At 36.0% G+C, this 23,387-nt stretch overlaps 3 protein-coding genes across 3 annotated transcripts; 1 reads left to right on the top strand and 2 right to left on the bottom strand.

Moving 5' to 3' along the window:
- Nucleotides 1-488: 488 nt before the first annotated feature.
- Nucleotides 489-3,323, bottom strand: LOC103932529 (rust resistance kinase Lr10). The gene is made up of 2 exons (XM_048566006.1): nucleotides 1,835-3,323; nucleotides 489-1,705 (listed from the first exon to the last, which is right to left on the bottom strand). Exons 1-2 carry the CDS (start codon nucleotides 2,536-2,538, stop codon nucleotides 568-570), a joined length of 1,842 nt encoding a protein of 613 aa, XP_048421963.1. The 5' UTR covers nucleotides 2,539-3,323; the 3' UTR covers nucleotides 489-567.
- An 860-nt stretch (nucleotides 3,324-4,183) lies between these two features.
- On the top strand, nucleotides 4,184-9,229 carry LOC125469053 (LEAF RUST 10 DISEASE-RESISTANCE LOCUS RECEPTOR-LIKE PROTEIN KINASE-like 2.1). The gene is made up of 6 exons (XM_048565952.1): nucleotides 4,184-4,949; nucleotides 6,690-6,719; nucleotides 7,538-7,555; nucleotides 7,642-7,686; nucleotides 7,803-7,832; nucleotides 8,014-9,229. The coding sequence occupies exons 1-6, from the start codon at nucleotides 4,184-4,186 to the stop codon at nucleotides 8,853-8,855; spliced, it is 1,731 nt and encodes a 576-aa protein (XP_048421909.1). The 3' UTR covers nucleotides 8,856-9,229.
- A 592-nt stretch (nucleotides 9,230-9,821) lies between these two features.
- On the bottom strand, nucleotides 9,822-15,038 carry LOC125468076 (beta-amylase 2, chloroplastic-like). Its single transcript, XM_048566022.1, has 8 exons — nucleotides 14,476-15,038; nucleotides 13,856-14,200; nucleotides 12,786-12,980; nucleotides 12,362-12,526; nucleotides 11,907-12,167; nucleotides 11,597-11,815; nucleotides 10,954-11,173; nucleotides 9,822-10,297 (listed from the first exon to the last, which is right to left on the bottom strand). The coding sequence occupies exons 2-8, from the start codon at nucleotides 13,997-13,999 to the stop codon at nucleotides 10,275-10,277; spliced, it is 1,227 nt and encodes a 408-aa protein (XP_048421979.1). The 5' UTR covers nucleotides 14,000-14,200; nucleotides 14,476-15,038; the 3' UTR covers nucleotides 9,822-10,274.
- Between the last annotated feature and the right edge of the window lie 8,349 nt (nucleotides 15,039-23,387).

The following is a 23,387-nucleotide window of genomic DNA, read 5'->3' as shown; positions in this document are numbered from 1 at the left end:
TTGTCTTTTGATACTCCATTAATTTATAAAATTTTAGTCTTTTTCCATTAATTTATTATTGTCTTTTGACACTTCATTAATTTATACAATTTTAGTTCATTTTCATTTTCCTTGGAAATTTAATAAAAGAAGGATAATCATTTGGATAATACACATAATTCCAAATCTTTTATTATAGCAACTGATGTGAATATTGGGTACCTTTAATAATTCAATGAGTTAATTTGCTACTTCTATCCAGCATCCATCCATGAAGTTTCTTCCAAGTTCCAACCCAGCAGCACGACGTCTATTTCAATGATTCAATACCTCAGAAACTACATTTTGTTTTCCTTTGTTTAAGATTTATACTAATTAAAATTCCAAGTAAAAGTTGGCCGAATGTGAAGAGAAAAAATTGGGAGGGGTTGCCACATGCATAGGGCAAGTCCAAGACTTGATTTCCTTCGATGCTCACAAAATAAAAAAATAAAAAAAGTTAACAAGAATTGGAAACAAACACCCTTAAATTAGGTTCGAAAGATTACACATTCAATGTTAATATTACATATATTGTTGTTACAATTTCTACTCTAGTTCAGCAATTGGTTCCAACTCTAGTCGTCTTGCCGGAATGCTTCCATTTTTAGTTGCAGGACCTGTAGCCACAAAGGGATTAGGCGGCATGGTCAAGCTTTCTCCGTCTCCTTCTAACATCTGAACCGCTATTTTCATGGACGGACGATCCACCGGGTGCCACTGGATACACCATAGCCCTATAATTGCAAGTTTCTTTGGAATTTTACCATCTCCTTCTTCCCCAATATGGATTCGTAGGTCATCCCCTTCCTCTAGAAGATTATAAATCCACTGTGGATGGTAAATTTCATTTGTGGTGTTCTCGATGGTTGAACCAATATTCTTCCTTCCTCCTACCATCTCGAGCAGCAGCATTCCAAAGCTATAGACATCTGCCTTGTAAGACACGTTTCCGAAATTCCTGGAGAACACTTCGGGTGCAATGTAGCCCATGGTCCCCCTGGCTGTAGTCATAGACACCAAGCTTTGATCCTTGGAACATAACTTGGCCAAACCAAAATCAGAAATTTTTGGAGTGAAGTTTTGGTCTAGCAAAACATTATGGGGTTTGATATCGAAATGGAGGATTCGTTGATCACATCCTTGGTGAAGATATTCAATTCCCCTGGCTATGCCGAGGGCAATATTTTGCAACTTATCCCAACCAAGGAAGGAATTCTTACTATCTGCAGACGAAATGAAATCTTGCAGGGAACCATTGGGGAAGAACTCGTAAACAAGAGCTCGTACAAATCCATCAGCACAAAATCCAACCAAGCGAGCCACGTTGACGTGGTGGATATGACCCATGGTTCGCACTTCATTTACGAACTCTTCCCCATCTCCCTTAGAACTGTTGAGGACTTTGACAGCAATAAGGAATTCAGAAGAAAGCCTTCCTTTGAAGACAGTTCCGTAGGCTCCTTGGCCCAACTTGTCCTTGAATTGATCTGTAATCCTCTTAATATCTGCGTACAAATACCTGCTCGGTTTCAGTGCTCTGTAATCCTCCAAGAATCTTTCAATTCTTAATCGACTCTCTTTTTCCTTTCTATCAGCGCTATATACCCGATATGCTGCAATCATCAGTAGAACGAGAAGCAAAGAACCCAGGACTCCACCTGTAACCAGTGATTTCCATGTGCTGCCGGTAAAAGATAATTGCAAATTAAATGGAGACTGTCAGTCGATTAATCCTAATAAAATGGACAACATAAAATTGGAAAGAACAATGTTTAAAGCTAGCTAGCAATGAGTATAATATATGTTATCTTTACTTGGTTTCCTCCAGTGAACACATTCAATTTCACTGTTGGTGCCATTGTTCTTCCACCTACACCTCTTTCCCTCTGCTTCACATTCTCTGCAATTTGGTGTGGACCACTTGAAACGAAGAACACCATATTCGTTTTCGAACTTTGTACCAATTGGAACTGATAAAACATCATACATTCTTGTACAAGACTGTAGATAATCAGGGATATCATCCAATGATGGGGAACTTGAACAATAAGAAGTTGTGCTGCCAGGGTCACCGAGGCAGGGGACTTGAATCCCATGGGATCTTCCATCAGGTGGGCAGCTGAATAAGGTAAAGTTAAGGATGTCGAAAATTGACAAGTTGACGGAAAAGAGTGGCATGTTTGGGAGTTTTACAGGCTTTATTAGCATCAAGCAGTTATCTGTGTATGTGCTATACACTTGGATTTCCTGACGCTTGTAATCTATGCGCTTGACAAAGAATTTTCCTAGGATTATCGGCTGCTCATCTGTCTGATTGCATTCAAGTCCAGGAAGACAATGATGCTTGCGGTGCAATGGAAAATGGATAGCCGGGCCTCGATCATCGCTACATATGGATTCGGAGCATGTAAATTGGCTTGCTTCAACTAGTTTGAAGAAAACCAGTAACAACATGCAAAAGGAAGCGATGAGCAATTTCGGCATTTTTGAGCTAGTAATAGTAATAATAATGCGCATGGAATCTAATTAAACGTGCACACATATATATACATACGTAGTAGTTATAGAGTATTCTGCATTAACAATATGCAAGAGGAAGAGAGGAGCAATTCCTTCATCATTTCATTACACAAGTCGGTCTTTGCCATTGACCGACTTTCCTCTATGATATTTTCTATGCTAATCAATAATTTGAGTGCTTACTGCATGCAACTTCAGGGAAGGTGCTTCCTTTTATATTATACAAATTAAAAAAAAAAATTATCCGTCTTAAATTGTCTTCTCAACTGCAAGTACTGGATTGTTTTCGTGGATGTGACCTTCTTCTCCAACCCACTCTTCTCAATTACTAAAATGCTACAAATGCACTACCAAAATACTAAATAAAGGTCTTTGAAATTCCATAAAATTTTATGAAATTTATAACTCTTTTAAAATCCTTCAAAATCTTAATTGAACACACCTCTCAAGGTTTTGTCATCCAAAAACCATCCCTGCCCTCAGAGGGTACTTTTATTGATACCCAATTTTATGTTAAGTTCACCAACTAAGAAATTTTTGTCATAGCTTCCCAATTATCCTCCACTAATAACATTAGAATTTTCAAGCTTCCCCCACCCCCAACTCCGCTGCCACCTCCTCTCTCCTCACGCTGCCTCCCTCCCTCTCATTTCATTGCACAAGTCAATCTTTGCTATTGACCGACTGTGTCAAACAAACATCATTCACTGACTTTCCCCTAATATATTTTCTAATTAATAATTGGAACTTCACGGAAGGTGCTTCCTTTAACCCCACTCCTATATTATAATATGGGTATGTATACAACTGTCTAAACTAGGGCTGGAAAAAAATCCCAAAAATCCCAAACCAAACCGAAAAAATCCCGATCCCAAACCAAAAAAATCCCAAACCAAAATTCCCGAAATTTTCGGTATGTAATCCCGAACCAAACCGAAAATTTCGGTATGGGATTCGGTATTCCATCTCCATTTTTTCGGTATTCCCATACCGAATTGAAATAAATATATATATATATATATATATAATTTTTTTTATTATAAGAGAATTATTTCAACCGTTCATTGTTTTAGATTTAATCTGTATATATATATATATATATATACAATTACCAACAAGAAGGGAGCAACCACAAGCATCAACAAGATCAAGGGGACGAAGGGGCCGAAGAGGCCAACAATATTTATAGACTTTAAGCTTTGCTTTTTAGCTTTTGGTTTGTAACTTAATTATTGAAACTTTGGCTCATAACTAATTTTTTTGATTTTGGGTTTGTTACTTTATTTATAAACCTTGGCTTGTAACTACTATTTTTGCTTTTGAGTTTGTTACTTTATTTATTACTTTATAATATGTCAAATTTTAGCCCAAAAACATAATATGTCAAATTTTAGTCCAAAAGCCCAAAAACATTTCGGGATTCCCGATTTGTCCCGAAATCCCGAAATTATTTCGGGATTCCCGAAAATTGGGATTCCCGAAAATTTGGTTTGGGATTGGGATTGAATTTGGGATTCCCAAAAATTTCGGTTTGGGAATCGGGACAATGGTTTTGGTATGGGATCCCATACCGAACCACCCCTAGTCTAAACTAGCACTTTTTGTCTACTAGTAAACACCTCTCTCTCTCTCTCTTCTACCCATGGAAAAAGGAGGAAGCAGATCCTTCACCTTGTCTTGGTGGCCTTTCGTTCTAGCCTTTCTTGTTCTTTGCTTTTGCGGTGAAACTTGTAACGCTAAGGATGATAGTAAGTCTTCATGTACCTCCTCCTGCGGCCTTATCCATAACATAACTTATCCTTTTCGACTAAACGATGATCCGAAGAAATGTGGCGACAGAAGGTATACTCTTTCCTGTGAGAACAACGTTACTGTGCTAGATCTACCTCATTCCGGTAAATACCACGTACAGGCAATCAATTACAAGACCATCCGACTTCTAGATCCTGGCCTTGACAACAACAATTGCTCTTCCCTGCCTCAAAATTGGCTGTCCTATGATATTCCGCATCTATCTCCATATGATTCATCGCTTCCAGTGTCAGTATATTACTTGAGGTGTAGAAACCAAGTAAAGTCTTCTCTGTACGTGGATACTGCTCCATGCCTGAATAATAGTGCCACTTCTTTGATCCAACCTAAATCTTATAGTTATGTCATGGTTAACAAAACAATGGAAGATTTGAATGAGGGTTGCAGAGTCGAGAGGAAGGCTTCGATGCTCTCGGACTACCTTAAGGGGTACTGCAATGCCTCTTATAGCTATGAATGTATACACAGTGCACTCATGTATGGCTTTGAGCTTCGAGTGTATCGGCCTGATGAACCCTGCAATGGCTCATATTACATTGACAGTTATTACATTGACGGTTCGAGTAATTTGAAATGTTTTCCGCGCACCATCCCAGGTGCGTATTTCAATGATTTAACTGTCTATCTTTTACTTCTTTCTTTAAATGCCAGTCATACTAGTGTTTTTTGAAAAATCATATTCTTCTATTTTCTTTACTACAATTGAATGTGTTTATGGTTTTGGATTTTTCTAATTTTTTTTTATCTATGAACGATGTACTAAAATATAAATAGTTTGAATCGTTGTATACAAAATGCGCAGCACCAGTTGTTCCTCAACGGAAGAGGAATATATATTCTTTCTTTGCGAAACCTCCTGCTAAGCCATTCATTCTGCTTGAAAAATATATCAACAATATTCATATCATGTCAACAGTATATAGATACATATAGACATTATTATGGATATCATATCGTAACAATATTATTGATATCGTAACAATAATATCTTAATAATACAATATTTATGAGGTTATCTGAACCATATAAAGAGATAAACATTTCATCCTATTAAGACTATTTATATTGTGGTTGTTGTCTATATTTCTATTACCGCTAAACACTTTTAATTGTTTTTCTTAGGGTAAATACATTTTCCCACCTCAAGTTTAGGATCGATTTCAATTCCTTATAACATCTTTAAAACATTTTACTTTTTTTTTTATATCAATATAATACCTTCATTACATTTTCTATCCATTGACGTGGTTGCTAAATTTGTGTGGCAAAAAAAATATTTATTTATTCATGTAAAAATAATTAATTAAAAATAATAATAATAAATAATAAATAATAAATAATAAAAAAACCCAGAAGCTATCTTCTTCTCCGTCCCCCTTCCCTGCAACCCAAACCCCCCATACCCCCACCCCACCCCACCCAAAACCCCAAAAAAACTCAGCTATTCAACCCAAAGCCCCAAAATCAAAAGGGGGAATTAAATTCTCAAGACGAAAAAAAAGCACTTCACACAGATCCAATCAGAGCAAAACCCAGATTCAATCACACTCAGAAACCCTCAAATTAAAACCCAGATGCAAAATCCACAAATTTAACTGAAAACCGCAGCTTAGGAGCTAGAAGATTACCTTACCATCCACGATGTGGCAGCAGTCCTTGCCATCATTGTGAGTGGAGACCTCAGTCAAAGAAAAGGGAATTCTAGAGAGAGAAAGAAGAGAAGTGGACTTAGAGGGAGAAAGCAGCTACAAGACCCGATCCGTCTTCTTCTCCTTGTCTCCGTGGGGGCACCTCTGTGTCTTCTGCAACTCTCGCTTCCAAAATACCCAGCTGGGTTTTCGGTGTGGTGGGGGTGGGGGTAGGGAGGGGGGGGGGGTTGCGGCGGAGGTGGGATTGGGGGTGGGGTGGGGGGTTTGGGTTGCAGGGTGGGGGGGTCGGGGAAGAAGATGGGTTATGTTGTTTTTTTTTTTAATTTTAAATTAATAACTTTTAAATTATTTATTTTGACAGCCACGTGACACAAATGTAACAACCACATCAGTTTTTAAAAGATCAATAGATAAAAAATATAACAAATTTACTATATTGAAATAAAATAGTATTTGATGTATGAAAATGAAATATTTTAAAGATATTCTAAAGAATTGATATCGATTCCAAAAGTAAGATGGTAAAGTATAATTTACCATTTTTCTTATATAATGGCCATTTCCCAAAACTATATCCCTTTATTTCTTATATATGCTAATGCTGTACAGGTATCAACAAATGGCAGCAACTTGAATTTTATTTTCTAACGGTTGTTATGCTAATGTTGTTTTATTCTTTTACTGTAGGTTTCTTTCAATATGCATGGGCTAAAATCCGTAAGTGGTCCCTCTCCAAAACAAAAATGAAGAAAATAAATCTCTCGTTTTTGTTTCTCTTTAAAATTCAATATTTACGATTTTAGAGTATACACAAGTCTCTAACTTCTGTAGTTAGATTTCAACGTGTATCCTCTTCCAACAAATTATAAGTAAGAGTAAATTATGTTACATAACAAACTCGTACCTCATTTTTTTAATATTGCAACATCATATATCAACTTATAAATTCGTTGCAATATTAGACTTCCTTATTTTTATCATTTATTTGTCTATTAAATGCTGACCTTGCAGTTACTAGCCACTCCCTCAACCTAATTGAATTGAGAAATTAAATAGTAAGAAATTAAGGTTTTTGAGTAGTCTTGCACCCTAGCGTGCAAGTGTGCGAAGGTTTATGAAATTCTTAATTTATTAATATTTAATTAATTTTTCAATTTAGTTGGGCAAGAGAGGGAGTCTCGCGTCTGATACGTGAGTAGTTAATAGACAAATTGATGGATAAGGAGACAAAGGTCTGACGTTGTAATGGATACGTAAGTTAATGTATGATATTGTAATGTTAAAAAAAAATGAAGTAAAATTTTGTTGTGTGGCCCAAGATTGAGGTTGTGAATAATTACCCTATAAGTAAACATGGCAGGCAATAAACTAAATAATGTTTGAAATTTGGTATTCAGTTGTTGGTTATGTACCAAAAGCGTAATTGTAGGACTCGTTGAAAAGATATGTTTCAAAACTTGATGATTTAACACTAATGAAGACTCCTTGTGGTATTTGCTAATGTTGTGTATTTTTTTTCACTTCTGTCACTGTAGGTGAAACCGTGGATCTTGGTAAGGACCGTCTCTTCAAATGCTAGCTTCTGTCTATGTAGTCTAGTCTTTTGCCGTTGCTGAATTTTGTTTGGTATTTATTGCAGGATACCTTCCTCCATGGTTTCCATTCCATTCCATCCATTCCATCGGTAAGACAGAGCTTGTATTTCTTGCATATATGTAGTCAAGTCTTTGATTTTTATTCACTTTTCAAACTAATAGCCGTTGATATAATTGGCTTTTACTCTTTGCTATTTTCTTGCAGCGTGTGGATGGGAAATACTGATGGGCATCGGTAAGAAAAGCTTGAATTATTAGTTGTATATGTGCGTGTGTAGATTCCAACTTGTCATGAATGAAACAAAGTAAAATGTAATTTAGAAACAAAAGAAGTTGAAGAAAGTTGAAAGTAGTGTGGATCTAACATATAAGTTTCTTTTCTTATGATTCTTTTGGTGATATATATATTTTTGCAGGCTTATTTTTTCTAGCAAGACTACTGTTTGGCGTTCCAATTGCGGCTGTATTTTTAGTCTATAAATGGCGAAGAAGACATTCGTCAATGTATAGTACAATAGAAGACTTTCTACAGCGCGATAAGAATTTCATGCCTATAAGGTACTCTTACTCGGACATCAAGAAGATGACTCGCAAGTTTAAGGATAAGTTGGGCAAAGGCAGCTATGGCTTAGTATTTAAAGGAAAGTTACGCAGCGGCCGTTTTGTAGCAATTAAAGTTCTGAGCAATTCCAAAGCTAATGGCCAAGATTTCATTAGTGAAATAGCTACCATTGGAACGATTCACCATGCCAATGTGGTGCGACTCGTTGGTTATTGTGTTGAGGGCTCAAAGCGTGCTCTAGTATATGAGTTCATGGCTAATGGCTCTCTTGATAAATACATTTATTCCGAAGAAGGAAGTGTGCCTTTAACTATCGACAAAATGTATGAGATTTCTCTTGGAGTGGCTCAAGGGATTGAGTATCTACATCAAGGTTGCGAGATGCAAATTCTCCATTTCGATATCAAGCCTCATAATATTCTTCTTGATGAGAACTTCAAAGCAAAGGTTTCTGACTTTGGGCTAGCAAAGTTGTATCCCGTCGATAATAGCATTGTCACGTTGACGGCAGCGAGGGGCACAATGGGATATATTGCTCCTGAATTGTTCTACAAAAATATTGGAGGCGTTTCACACAAGGCCGATGTCTATAGTTTCGGAATGTTGTTGATGGAAATGGCAAGCAGAAGGAAGAATTTGAATACAACGGTAGAGCATTCAAGCCAAATCTACTTCCCACTGTGGGTATACGATTAGTATAATGTGGGAAATGACTTGGAGATGGACAATGTAACAGAGGAGGAAAAGAATGTAATCAGAAAGATGGTTATAACCGCCTTGTGGTGCATTCAAATGAAACCAACCGATCGCCCTTCGATGCACAAAGTCATCAAGATGCTTGGAGGAGATGCTGAATGTTTGCAAATGCCCCCCAGGCCTTCTCTATGCCCACAAGAGACTCCTGTGGCTGTGGGTGACATTCAAGACCCAATATGTTCAAACGTAGAGCTAACATGTTCTTTGGCAGCTAGGTGATAATCAAGTTCTTAGTTATAAAAGTGAAATAATGTATTATAAATTCTTACTTTAAAAAGAGATTTAATTAGTGAAGAACTATTATTCGAGGTTTATATTGAAGAACCTTGTCCTCCATAGTAGACTGACCAAGGTTTTCTTATTTTTGTTCTTCTCATCTGCCCATTTGCACGGATTGCCATGGCCTACCTTTCACGAGCTTAATGAGCTTCTTCATCAGTCTTGTCCATCTATTTTTTGGCTTCGCCCCAATAGACAAGGCATTGATGTCTTGATGAAGAAGAATATGATATTTGGATTTCACCCCAAACCTCTTATGATATACATTGTAATTGAACCCAGTTTGATCACATTTGGCCAAAATTTGGTGCTTGACATGAAGATCACCTATCCATGTGGTATACACACACAAATCCCCCTTATACTTTTTTAAACCATAATAAAAGTGTCATGTGTCACAAGTCAAACACAAGAATATCTATCAATTAGAAAGTGAGACTTCTGTCTTAATTGTGTGGAAATTTCATTATTCCAACTGTGAACATACAACTCTTGTTTCTTCAAAAGACTTAAAAAGTCATATAATTTTTTATTATTTTAAAGTCTCGCGTCATTGAATTCCCCATCATTTAAAAATGATATATTAATTGCATTGAACAACATTATGATCATACAATGCCAATACAATCAATTGTCCCCATCTCTAATTGAAAATTAGTCAAATTGCACGAATCATTCATGCGGTGCAATCAATCGTCCCCATCTCTAATTGAAAATTAGTCAAATTACACGAATCATTCATATGGTGCGGGTCATATGTCAGTGTCACCCGTGCACACGAGTAACATTGACATATAACCCATATCGCGCACTAATGATTTGTGCAATTTAGCCTCCATCAACATTTGCAACCACACAAACAACCATCGTTGTTGAGCTGATCTGGAATCACTTACAAGTGGGGTGTTGTTTGTATCCTTTCTCGTCACTTTTAGTAACTTGTAGCTAAAAACAAGGCTCATGTCATGAGTATGCATTTGTGAGATTTGGAATGGAAATATCTTATAAATTACCATCGTCGGTTACAAGTTTGTAACCATAGTTTTATCAGTTGATACACCAAGCCTGTCGAAGTTTTTATTAAACATCAGGAGCGGCTTCTCCTGCGTTTTCAAGTGTATTAAATTTAGATGTTAGATCAGGCCAACAGAAAAAACAAAGCAAGCGCTACACCATGTGAGACATATCGTCTCATAATAGCAAGCGTATTGTACAGATCACAGCAGCAGGCATATGATATAGATTATATACATGGTAATCTATCCAAAAACAAAATGCAGCGACAATTGATAGAGGCGTAGGACAACAGAATATGCTTTAATTTTTTTTCCATGTCTTGGATCAGTTTGAATGTGAGTGTAGGGTCAGTATGATAAGAAATGTGTAAACAAGAAGTTACATGCACAAGCATACATGAATCTAAGAATATACATTCGCCACTCTACATTATTTCATTAATTGGATTTCAGCTTCTCATATAAGCTCCAGTTTTAGAGAGAAGGCTTGAATTAGAGCTTATCCGAAATGCCTGATTTTGGCTTATGCAGGGGTCTTATTCAAAGGGTGCAACCAAGCAACACAACATAATATGAGGAAAAAAAAACTTCTGAGCGTACAAGAGGACGTGCCAAAGAGTGCATTGTATTACTCATTTTTCTTGCTATAAAATGAAATATATGCGAGTTTGTGCAAACGTGTGCTCATGCTTGAGTGTGTAGCAATGCACGAAAAGAGAACCATGTGGTCTTACAACTCTTACCATGCATTCTCTTGACAAATCGTTCGAACTCCGTTAAGTTATGCTTCTCAATGAGAACTGGGCTTAATCTGAGATAGGTAAATGCCGATAAATGCCTGCCATCTGGATCGTTCCAGGGCTTAGCATTTTCTAATATCTTGTTGTAGCCTTCTCTGTCAAAGCAAGTAAGAGTATTCTCACTAGCAACTGGAATGTTAGCATCCCATGCAGCATTCAGCACCTGAAAAAAATTGAAATCCAAAAACATTATCAAAAAGAAAACAAAAAGGCTACACAGATAATATTTTGGTACATAATCCAAGGGAAACTGACATTTCACATGTAACAACAGACCGCCCCTCTTGATCCAGTGTTACTTGCCCATGTTAGTTAGAAAAATTTTAAAGTATTTGTTTGACAGATGGAGAAGAATGAATTTGAGCAGATCCATTATTCACAAAATAGCAACTGACTCGGACACTAAATGTGGCCACCTTCCCAAGAATAAAAGAAGTATGCATATTCAGCTCAAAATTCTAATTGATGCTTTTTAAGTTTCTACTCATCCAGCTCACTTTTCCGAATGGTGGTGATTTATATTTATTGCTTAATTTACATATGCATAAAATCCAGGAAGTAATTACACATGAGTTTCTGTGCTTACCTGCCAAACTAATCCCTCGGGGTCTGCCAGTGCTTCCGGAAAGCCCTCATGTTGGTCTAATGTGCGCATTTCAACACATGTGAAATTCAGAGCAGCCTCATGCTTTTTTAACATTGCAGAAATTGGCGCATACCCATCACAATTGCAGGAGTTGTAAAATCCAGCGGTTAATTCAGCAGGATGGCTGGCAGTCTTGTACCACCAGTGGATACCTGATACCTGCTCATAAATCAAATAAAGAAACTCCAAAAAAAAAAAAAAAAAAAAAAAAAGGAACCGTGTAGAACTAATGTCCAATAAAGTGACTCACCTTTGTAGCAATGCGTGTGCCTTCAAAAGCTAAATTGGCCAGAGCAAGTACACGGTCACCATGATCAATCAAAACACGGGAGTACCAATTAAGAAAGAATCTGCCATAGTAGCTATCATAATCACCTCCGTCACGGAAAAACCCTGTCTCATGTGGTTGGGAATTATAAGAGCCTGCATTATCTGGTACTCTGGCCCAGAAGGAGTGGCCCCTTGCTTCTGCAGCCTGCGTCAGATTCTTCATCAAGTATCGATCATAACACTGCACCGAACCAGGTTGAATCAGAGAACTATTTCAAAGTTCAGATAGAAGTAATAAATCAAATGAGCTACTGGCTTAAGGTCATAATCACAGATGAATGAAGGGCTACTAAATTAACATTTAGAAATAACTGTCAACTCCTAGCTATCATGCCTGCCACTAATGAAAGGAATGATCACCATTTATTAAGGTACCTGGAATTCACCAATACCAGGATATTTCCAACCATGCTGTTCAGGATAAGAAGGATACCGTAGCTCTCCACACGGACCTAATCCAACTTCAATTTCTGATATTATTCCTTCCTCAAAAAATTCATAAAATTCAACTCTGAAACTCCTCATGTAGTCAAAGTAAACCTGCATTGGTTCCATTATAAAATAACAGAATAGCAACTCTCACCATCAAACAGTAAGAATGCATAGGGTCTGATTCTTATGGCATACAAAAGGAAAGTTCTTAGAAATAAAGAACGTATAAAAGTTGGAATAGCTTTAGCAATAGCTTCTTTTAAAAGATGAGTGGAACATGTAAAAGAAATCAAATATAGGAAAGGAGCTATGGCAATCCATAGAAATTAAAAAACCAGCATAACTAAGTAATTCTCGAATACTATACCTCAACAGCAGTGCGGCCTCTTAAAACACGCTCTTTATCAATTCCCCGTGTGAGGCATTCAGTGTTGCGTTTCCCTTCTTTATTAGTAAAATATATATCAGGATTCTTTTGGCCAATTTCTGTCACCCAGTGAGGAAGTGGGATATGTACATCATCCCCGACATTGCCTCCACACTCGTGGAATGACATCACGACCTACAGCAATACAGAGTAAGACAATGCACACCATATCCAAAATGCATATTCAAAGGAAAAATGTAAAGCAGAAAATCTTTCTCTTATTTAAAATGAGTTTTAACTGATAGTCTCGCAAACTAATTTACAAAAGGAAAAGCTAGCAGTGCATTACTTTTCAGCAAATCTACTCAAGACTATTATGCCCCTTTACCTAAGACAATAGCCAGTCAGCCACTTAGTATTACGGTCAAGTGGTATTCCTCTTCACTTGTAAGTGAGAGGTCTTAGCCAAAGGCGAGTTTGAGCCATATAATTGTTAGCCCATTATGAGGCTAAGCCCACCCCTCCCCCTTAGTGGATAGATAATATCGTTTGTTCAAAAAAAAAAAAAAAAAAGACAATAGCCAGTCATTAACTGAAGACAACCAATTAAGAAAGAAAGCTTGGTACAAATCACCCCGAATGATTATCTGTCCAAATCAAAGCCTTCTCAACTGTTTCAGAACATGTATTTTGACTGACAAAATTTAACTCTAAAAATGAAAATATACGTCACGTATCAACAAAGGTCAAATAAGTTTCCAAGACCAATTAAAAAAGTTTCCAAGACGATTTTTACAGATTTATGTCCTACAGCAACAAAAGTGCATCATGTCGGAGACAAACGTGATACTTCCAGAATCACTCATTGTACAAGGATACTTAACATTATCAGTTCTAAAAAATTATCAGATTAGTGCAGGTTAACATCTGTAAAAACTGAAAATCTGAAATTTGGCACTGTAATTGACATGACTACTGAAAGGAAACAAGAAACAGACGATGAAGAGAAAAATTGTAATACACAAGCAAGGAGAAAGAAGAAAATGCTAGTATAAGTATATACCACTCACCTGTAACTTAAGGTTAAGATTGCGCACAATTTGGAATAGTTTCTTGTAGCCACTCCAATTATATCCCTGCGGACTGTGTGCCTCTACAATTCCCCACCAGCAATCAACCATAACACCATCAACACCAACCGACTTCATCAACATCTTCGTCACTTGTGATTAACTTCTGAAGACCCGTTTCCATAATCTCCTTATTCGTTTATCCTACGCTTTAAACCTCCTGATTATCTTAGCTACTTGATCCTTCTATCATGAATGTAGAAACCATCACTGCTTAATTTCCCACATAACCACTTGAAGGAGTAGATTTTTCTCAACAACGCAGATACGGTCCTGCTCAATTTTCTGTTAAAAATCGAAACTCCAAAAATTAGACATATCTCACATGAATAATTCTAGTACAGTTCAAAATTACAGAGACACAGATCCTACTAAATTGACTGTTTACACCAATTTGGCTCTAATGGGGTTGACTTCTGCTCAAATTTTCTCAGCAGCCAAACAAGGCGCTTATTCTCTATTACTTTCCACACATGTCACAAACGAGAAAGCCTTTAAATTTTCTCAGAAGCCAAACATGACCAAAAAGTAAAACTTTTCCATGTAGTGAACTGAATTACCTTCTAAAACCAGCTGGGACGGCCGAATTCTAGCATTTGACTCCACCTTGGCCGGAATTCTCCAGTTTCTCCTCGAATTCCACCTCATCGCCCTCACTCAGAGCTCCCAGTCCCATTTTCTACCCGATCCATCTTCTCTTCCCCCTTTTTAGAAGCCCTAGCTGCTTCACCGGAATCCGTGCCCGAATTTTCCGGCGGCCCGAAATAAATAGTACGGCGTCGTCTCACGAGGAGTAGGGCGGGGCTCCGAAGGGGAAGACGGAGGGAGGGGGTCGGAGACGGGCGGCTCGGGTCGGGCGGGAGAGGGATGGGGAAGGAGAAGCGTGCGAGCATGCGAGGAGGGGGCGCTCACGCTCGGGGGATTGCCACGCGTGCGAGGTGCGAGCGTGTTTGGGGGAATTTGCTGGCACGAACGTGGCGTGTGGGGGTGCACTATGTGTGTGAGGTGAGCGTGAGTTGTGGCACATGTCGCACGTGCTGAGAGCGTGGACTTGGGTAGATCAAGGGCACGAGATTTGGGTGTGTCCTGATGTCTGGTGGTAGATCACGTGAACTTTGTGTCTTTGCGCACTTGCACATCCTTTGAAAATATTGCCCGAATTATATTTCTTTTCCGTATTTTAAATATTTTGTACAATGCCAAATAAGTTATTGGGCATTCTTTTAAAGGTTTCAGTACCTGCGGATTATTAACATTACCTTTTTTTTTTTGGAGAATGTTAATAAATTTTAAAATTCATTTCATCATCCCGTAGCGACAAACGTCTTTTTAATTGGTACTGTAGTAGCCCTTTGGTTGGGTATTGCAAGATAGTTGCAACTTCCAAGACATGTCGTGAAAGTGAATGTTAAAGATTCTTCCACTATTTACTTGTCTCGAACGATTATAAGTCATCGATAATAATGTTGGAGGATGAAGACGGGTGATTGTCATTTTTGAAAAATAATGTCGTGAAAGTGAATGTATTAAACTCTCCGGTGTTTACTTGTCACGAATAATTATCAATCGTTGATTATAATGTTTGAGGATGAAGACAGATGATTGTCATTTTTGAAAAATAATGTCGTGAAAGTGAACAATCATTAGTTGTTGATTATAATGTTTAAGGATGAGGACGAACGATGGTCACTTTTGAAAAATAAGAGGAAATTGTAGTAATGGTCCCTTAATTTTAACTCAATCGGAGCAATAATCGCTCAACTAAAAATTCATGATCATTTGTCCCTTAATTCATCAAAACAGGTAGTTATGGTCTTTTGCGTTAACTCCGTTAAAAATTTCATCAAAATGAGTCATGTGCCACGCACATGAGGCTAAATGAAGGGGCAAATATAGAAAACCAAATGAAAAAAATTGTATCAATAGTCCCTCCACTTTAACCAATTGGAGTAACACGATCCCTAAACTTTAACTCGCTTGTAGCAATGGTCCTTCCAACATGAGTCATTTTGACTTAATTCTGATGGAGTTGACGAAAAGTACTATAGCTGCACGTTTTGATGAGTTAAGGGTCCAATGTTCATGAATTTTTAGTTAACGAATTATTGCTACAATTTTCTTGAAAAATAATTTAGAAAATGAATGAAAAATAACTATTTTGAAGTGTTAAGAACAATTATGCTCATCAAATGTCAGAAGAAACTATTATTGATACTCTAAAAATCTAATTATGCACTCGTCACAAGAATATTTTTCTTTTTAATATAAAAAATTTAAAGTGCGTAATTAAAATTTTAGAGTGCTAATAATAATTCTCTTGTTAAATATGACGCCTTAAACTGGGAGATATAATAATTAAGTTTTAGGATGATTAGCATTTATCCTTCCCTTCGTTATATGGCATTTTAGGATGGAAGATTATTACTTGTAGATCATGATGTGCTAGAATGGTTATGATTATGAATCTTGTTAGAATTATTTTGTTTTCTATACATTTCTAAATTGATTTAGGGTTCGTTTGATTGTGCTTTTTAAATTACTGAAAGTGCTTTTAGATAAAATATTTTTGGGTTCTAAAAGCACTTTAAGTGCTTTCTACAAGAAGCACCAGTTATGTGTTTCTTCCACGAAGCACTTTAAGTATTTTTCCAGGATTTACTAGTATTTTTACTATGGATTGTTTCCAAAAATATTTTCACGAAAAACGCTTTCAGTCATTTTAAAAGCACATCCAAACGAGCACTTAAGTTTCAGTTATGTAAATCGGCTTATCAGCCCTTGATTCCCTTTTATGAACATTTATAGTCTTGACTCAATCGTGAAATGGTTACACTCAGTTTTTTGCTTTAATTAGTATTTTATTTCCACTTACAAACTTAGGCAAACACACTTTTTAAAATGGATTCCAAGTCCTTGTTCTATCGAAGCATAAGAAAAAACTTAATCGAACCAGAATCTCACTAGGTGTATCTTCGTTTTGGTTAAGTTAGATTTAAGCGCAAACCAACCTTATTCCTAAATAAACACCAACTATCTAGTGTCACGCCTATTTTCTCTTTCTCTTGAGCCATCCACTGGCAACGAGACCGAAAGCAACACCCAGAGCAAACCATGTGTTGAACCTAGTCAGGCTCTATACGAGTTTTGACACCAATACCTTGAATTGATTTGTAATCCTCTTTACCTGATGGGTTGAGTGCATTGTAAGCTTCCAAGAATCTTTCAATTCTTAATTCATTCTCCTTTTCCTTTTCCATGAGCGCCATATACCTGATATGCCGCGGTTGCCAGTAGAACAAGAAACAAAGAACCCAGGATTCCACCACCTGTAGCCAATCTTTTGCATATATATGTTGCCTTGCCTGTAAGATGCAAAATCAGACTACAATCACTAATATTCTCATGATAATTGGTTAAATCCAGAGGAGCAACTTTCTGCATTTCTGGACTTTTATTCTAATTCACATAAAATCCGGGACAGGATGAAGTGTTTTCCTTTGCAATTAAGGATCAATAATGTAAGTTCCTCAAAAAAAAAAAAAGGATCAATAATGTAATGTTCTGTGTAAGTCTTTATCCAAGTAACATTATATCATTAACTATCATCGTAACACTGCACCGTTACATGTAAGTCAATCTTTTTTTATTACACAAGTCAGTCCTGCTCCTGCCATTGACCGACTGCCCGACATCATGGGCCTGGCTTTAACTTAGCATGACTTTTCCTCTTGGATATTTTTCAATATTGCAGCTTCACGGAGGGTGCTCTAGTCTCTAGCTCACGGCCAATGATTAGATTACTAATTAACATCAATTGGAGGTCCTACCACTTAGAAAGTTGACTTCTTTCTTTAATTGTCATAGTTATGTAGAATTTTCATCTCTTGTTCTAATTGCGAACTTGCATTCTCATTTCTCCCAAGACTTGAAAGTAAACACAAGAATATGACTTTTTCCCTAAAAATTTCATCCCTTATTTCAACTGGGAATTTGCACTCCCATTCCCTTGATGACTTCAAAGTAAACACAAGAATAAGCTTTTCTCCTAAAAATTTCATCCCTTATTCCATTTGCAAACTTGTACACTCATTCCCCTAAAAACTTGAAAGTAAATACAAGAAAATGACTTTTCACCTAAAAATTTCATCTCGCATTCCCATTGCAAACTTACACTCTCATTCTTCTAAAGACTTGAAAGTAAACACAAGAATATGATTTTTCTCCAAAATTGTAATCTCTTATTCCAATACGTACTTGCACTCTCATTCTCCTAGAGACTGGTTGAAAGTAAACACAGGAATATGACTTTTCACCTAAAAATTTCCTCCCTTATTCCGAGAACTTGCACTCTCATTCTCTAAAGACTTGAAAGTAAACACTATATTACTTTTCACCTTAAAATTTCATCCCTTATTCCAATTGCGTACGTGCACTCTCATTCCCCCAAAAGACTTGGAAAGTAAACACAATAATATGACTTTCCTCCTAAAATTTTCATCCCTTATTCCAATTGCAAACTTGCGTTGTCATTCCCCTAAAGACTTAAAAGTAAACACACGAATATAACTTCTCCTAAAAATTTCATCCCTTATTCGCTTTACGAACTTGCACTCTCATTCCTCTAAAGACTTCAAAGTAAACACAAAAATATTACCTGGGTGGTGCTATCCACACACTCATTTTTACCTCTACACTTCTTATTAATTTATTTATGTCAATTGATTTTTTTCAAATTATTTAATTTAAAAACCGAAAATTGAGAAGGCTATAGCACCACCTTTACCTCTGCATTCTAATTAATTTATTTAAGTCATTTGATTTTTTTCAAATTATTTCATCTAAAAGCCGAAAATTGAGAAAGCTATAGCACCACCCTCACCTAATAAGTATCGTGTCAATGAGTCCCGCTTAATGAGGTTTTCATGCTTTTTCCTAAATTATTTCAACTTTTTTTTTTTGGCTTCTAATGAATGTCTCCCTCCAAGATCGTTCTTCGTATTTAGATGCATCAATCAACATCCACATTCTTTTAAATAAATAAATAGTTGATTTGTTCAACGGAAAATGACTTTTTTTCTTCTTATTGTTGTCTTTTGACACTCCTTTGGGTAGCTAAAAATAAATAAATCTTTTGACACTTTATTAATTTATTCAATTTATGGCAAAAAAAAAAAATTAAAAACAATAATACATGATATGAATTATTGTTTTTTAGTCTTAATTCAAGTATGTGATAGAGGAGGCTCATCCTTGGTTGTCGTCTCATCTCCAATTTGATGTACTGTTTTGGTGGAATAAAAAGTGTATAAGAGGAACAAAAATGGTGTGCGACAGTCGGAATCTCTTTTCAAAACGTTGAAATTTCTTTTATTTAACTTTTACAACTCATTCTCATTTTTTCTTAGAAACTTAATAAAAAAAGAACGATAATGCTAGGAAGGTTAAACATGCAGATTAAATTTTAGTATTAATTCAATTTACATGTGATAGAGGAGGCTCATCCTTAGTTGTGGCCTCATCTCCAATTTGATGCACTGTTTTGGTGGAATAAAAGGAGGTAGATTGTCTGCCCTTTCGTTTCCATACTCTTCCCATGCCCTTTTGCTTGTATGGTCATGTTTAAGCCACATCAACATTTTATATTCCTATTACTTTTTGTTTTATTATTTCTATAAAAAATTAATATAAAATGTTAACGTGGCTTAACCGTGACCACACATCACAGGAGGGCATGGGGAGAGTATAGAAATGGGAGGGCAGACAATCCACCTCCGGAATAAAAAGTGTAGAAGAGGAACAAAAATGGTGTGTGAAAGTCCCAATCCATTGCCAGATCGTTGAAATTTCTTTTGCTCAACTTTTTTTTTTTTAATTTGCCACTAAGTACTATGGTATAGTAGTATTTCTTTTCATTGGTAAGTGAACCACTTGTTAGGCTATTGTGAGGCTAACCCACCCCCTTTCCCTTAGACCATCTCCAACCATTGAGTAAAACCTAAAATTTTTAACCCAGGAACAATTTTTCTAGTCCGACTCTTATGGGTTAAATTTTTAGCTCAGAATTATTAAAGAATACATTTAAGATAATTTTTTTTCCCTAAAGTGACTTAAAAAAAATAATTATGTAAACTATCCTAATTTAATTTTATGAACATTTTGAACTAAAAATATTTAGATTCCGATAAATATTGAAAAATCACTAAACTAGCACCATGAAACTCGTGGAACAGTATGAAAGAATATGAAACACATAAAATATATATTTTTTAATTATTTTTGTCGTTGAATTTAAATTTGGACCATTAGATTTTTTTTACCGTTAGATTTGATCAAATTAGATTTTAGCTATTTGATTCAATGAATTTATAAATATAAAACTAAAAAATACACATAAATGGTGGGCCAACCCCACTAAACTTAAGGGGAAATCATGGACTAAATTTGTCCCAGAAATGAGTTTTGGGTTTTAATTCATACTTGCCCAAGGGTTGGAACAAGTTGGGGTAAGTTTAGAACCTAAAATTTGAGTTTTATTCTAAGGGTTGGAGTAGGTCTTAGTGTGGATAATATTGTTTGTTCAAAAAAAACAAAAAACAAAAAACTTTTCTTTTACCCTTTTTTCATTTTTCTTGGAAATTTAATAAAAGAAGAATAATGTGCTAGAATGGTTATGATTATGAATCTTGCTAGATTTTTTTGTTTTCTTTACATATCGAAGTTTATTTAAGTGTCAATTATGTAAATTGGCTTATCAGCCCACGAATCCCTTTTATGAACGTTTATAGTCTTGACTCAATCATAAAATGGTGACAGTCAATTTTTTTGCTTTCATTATTATTTTATTTTCATTTACAAACTTAGGCAAACACACTTTTCAGTTTTCACAACGGATTTCAAGTCATGTGCTTCTTTCATGAAGCACTTTAAGTGCTTTTCCAGGATTTACCAGTATTTTTACTACGGATTGTTTCCAAAAATATTTTCACCAAAAACGCTTTCAATTATTTTAAAAGCACGTCCAAACGAGCTCTTAAGTTTCAGTTATGTAAATCGGCTTATCAGCCCTTGATTTCCTTTTATGAACATTTATAGTCTTGACTCAATCATGAAATGGTTACACTCAGTTTTTTGCTTTAATTAGTATTTTATTTCAACTTACAAACTTACGCAAACACACTTTTTACAATGGATTCCAAGTCCTCGTTCAATCGAAGCAAAAGAAAAAACTTAATCGAACCAGAATCTCACTAGGTGTATCTTCATTTTGGTTAAGTTAGATTTAAGCGCAACCCAACCTCATTACTAAATAAACACCAACTGTCTAGTGTCACGCCTATTTTCTCCTTCTCTTGAGCCATCTAGTGGCAACGAGACCAAAAGCAACACCCAGAGCAAACCATGTGTTGAACCTAGTCGGGCTTTATTCGAGTTTTGACACCAATACCTTGAATTGATTTGTGATCTCTTTACCTGATGGGTTGAGTGCTTTGTAATCTTCCAAGAATCTTTCAATTCTTAATTCATTCTCCTTTTCCTTTTCCATGAGCGCCATATCCCAAGTTGACCAACTTAGGATATGCTGTAGTTGCCAGTAGGACAAGAAACAAAGAACCCAGCCTGTAGCCAATCTTTTGCATATATATGTTGCCTGTAAGATGCAAAATCAGAGTACAATCACTAATATTCTCATGATAATTGGTTAAATCCAGAGGAGCAACTTTCTGCATTTCTGGACTTTTATTCTAATTCACATGAAATCCGGGACAGGATGAAGTGTTTTCCTTTGCAATTAAGGATCAATAATGTATGTTCCCCAAAAAAAAAAAAAAAGTATCAATAATGTAATGTTCTGTGTAAGTCTTTATCCAAGTAACATTGTATCATTAGCTATCATCGTAACACTGCACCATGTAGTTACATGTAAGTCAATCTCTTTTTATTTCACAAGTCAGTCCTGCTCCTGCCATTGACCGACTGCCCGACATCATGGGCCTGGCTTTAACTTAGCATGACATTTCCTCTTGGATATTTTTCAATATTGCAGCTTCACGGAGGGTGCTCTAGCCTCTAGCTCACGGCCAATGATTAGATTACTAATTAACATCAATTGGAGGTCCTACCACTTAGAAAGTTGACTTCTTTCTTTAATTGTCATAGTTATGTAGAATTTTCATCCCTTGTTCTAATTGCGAACTTGCATTCTTATTTCTCCAAAGACTTGAAAGTAAACACAAGAATATGACTTTTCTCCTAAAAATTTCATCCCTTATTTCAACAGGGAACTTGCACTCCCCTTCCCTTAACGACTTCAAAGTAAACACAAGAATAAGCTTTTCTCCTAAAAATTTCATCCCTTATTCCATTTGCAAACTTGTACACTCATTCCCCTAAAAACTTGAAAGTAAATACAAGAAAATGACTTTTCACCTAAAAATTTCATCTCGTATTGCCATTGCAAACTTAAAGTAAACACAAGAATATGATTTATCTCCAAAATTTTAATCTCTTATTCCAATACGTACTTGCACTCTCATTACCCTAGAGATTGATTGAAAGTAAACCCAGGAATATGACTTTTCACTTAAAAATTTCCTCCCTTATTCCGAGAACTTGCACTCTCATTCTCTAAAGACTTGAAAGTAAACACAAGAATATGACTTTTCACCTAAAAATTTCTTCCCTTATTCCAATTGCAAACGTGCACTCTCATTCCCCCAAAAGACTTGGAAAGTAAACACACGAATATAACTTTTCTCCTAAAAATTTCATCCCTTATTCGCTTTACGAACTTGCACTCTCATTCCTCTAAAGACTTGAAAGTAAACACAAAAATATTACTTGGGTGGTGTTATCCACACACTTATTTTTACCTCTACACTTCTTATTAATTTATTTATGTCATTTGATTTTTTTTCAAATTATTTAATCTAGAAGCCGAAAATTGAGAAGGCTATAGCACCACCTTTACCTCTATACTTCTAATTAATTTATTTATGTCATTTGATTTTTTTCAAATTATTTCATCTGAAAGTTGAAAATTGAGAAGGCTATAGCACCACCCTCGCCTATTAAGTATCGTGTCAATGAGTCCCGCTTAATGAGGTTTTCATGCTTTTTCCTAAATTATTTCAACTTTTTTTTGGCTTCTAATGAATGTCTCCCTCCAAGATCGTTCTTCGTATTTAGATGCATCAATCAACATCCACATTCTTTTAAATAAATAAATAGTTGATTTGTTCAACGGAAAATGATTTTGTTTTTTCTTATTGATGTCTTTTGACACTCCTTTGGGTAGCTAAAAATAAATAAATCTTTTGACACTCTATTAATTTATTTAATTTAATGGCAAAAAATAAAAAATAAAAAACAATAATACATGATATGAAGTATTGTTTTTTAGTCTTAATTCAAGTATGTGATAGAGGAGGCTCATCCTTAGTTGTCGTCTCATCTCCAATTTGATGTAGTGTTT

The sequence above is a fragment of a genome, unplaced genomic scaffold (genome assembly GCF_019419815.1).
Source record: "Pyrus x bretschneideri cultivar Hongxiangsu unplaced genomic scaffold, Pyrus_bretschneideri_v1 Contig40, whole genome shotgun sequence".
Lineage (NCBI taxonomy): Eukaryota > Viridiplantae > Streptophyta > Magnoliopsida > Rosales > Rosaceae > Pyrus > Pyrus x bretschneideri.
The sequence above is the reverse complement of the archived record's forward strand: the minus strand, read 5'-3'. Positions and strand labels throughout refer to the sequence as shown.

Coding starts and splice junctions, on each gene's coding strand:
- LOC103932529 (XM_048566006.1), bottom strand. CDS start 2,538: ATGCGCATTATTATTACTATTACTAGCTCAAAAATGCCGAAATTGCTC. Junction 1,706..1,834: donor GTTCACTGGAGGAAACCAAG/TAAAGATAACAT, acceptor ATCTTTTACCGG/CAGCACATGGAAATCACTGG.
- LOC125469053 (XM_048565952.1), top strand. CDS start 4,184: ATGGAAAAAGGAGGAAGCAGATCCTTCACCTTGTCTTGGTGGCCTTTC. Junction 4,950..6,689: donor TTTTCCGCGCACCATCCCAG/GTGCGTATTTCA, acceptor CTTTTACTGTAG/GTTTCTTTCAATATGCATGG. Junction 7,833..8,013: donor GGAAATACTGATGGGCATCG/GTAAGAAAAGCT, acceptor ATATTTTTGCAG/GCTTATTTTTTCTAGCAAGA.
- LOC125468076 (XM_048566022.1), bottom strand. CDS start 13,999: ATGTTGATGAAGTCGGTTGGTGTTGATGGTGTTATGGTTGATTGCTGG. Junction 12,981..13,855: donor ATCTTAACCTTAAGTTACAG/GTGAGTGGTATA, acceptor GTATTGCTGTAG/GTCGTGATGTCATTCCACGA. Junction 12,527..12,785: donor GAGGCCGCACTGCTGTTGAG/GTATAGTATTCG, acceptor GAACCAATGCAG/GTTTACTTTGACTACATGAG.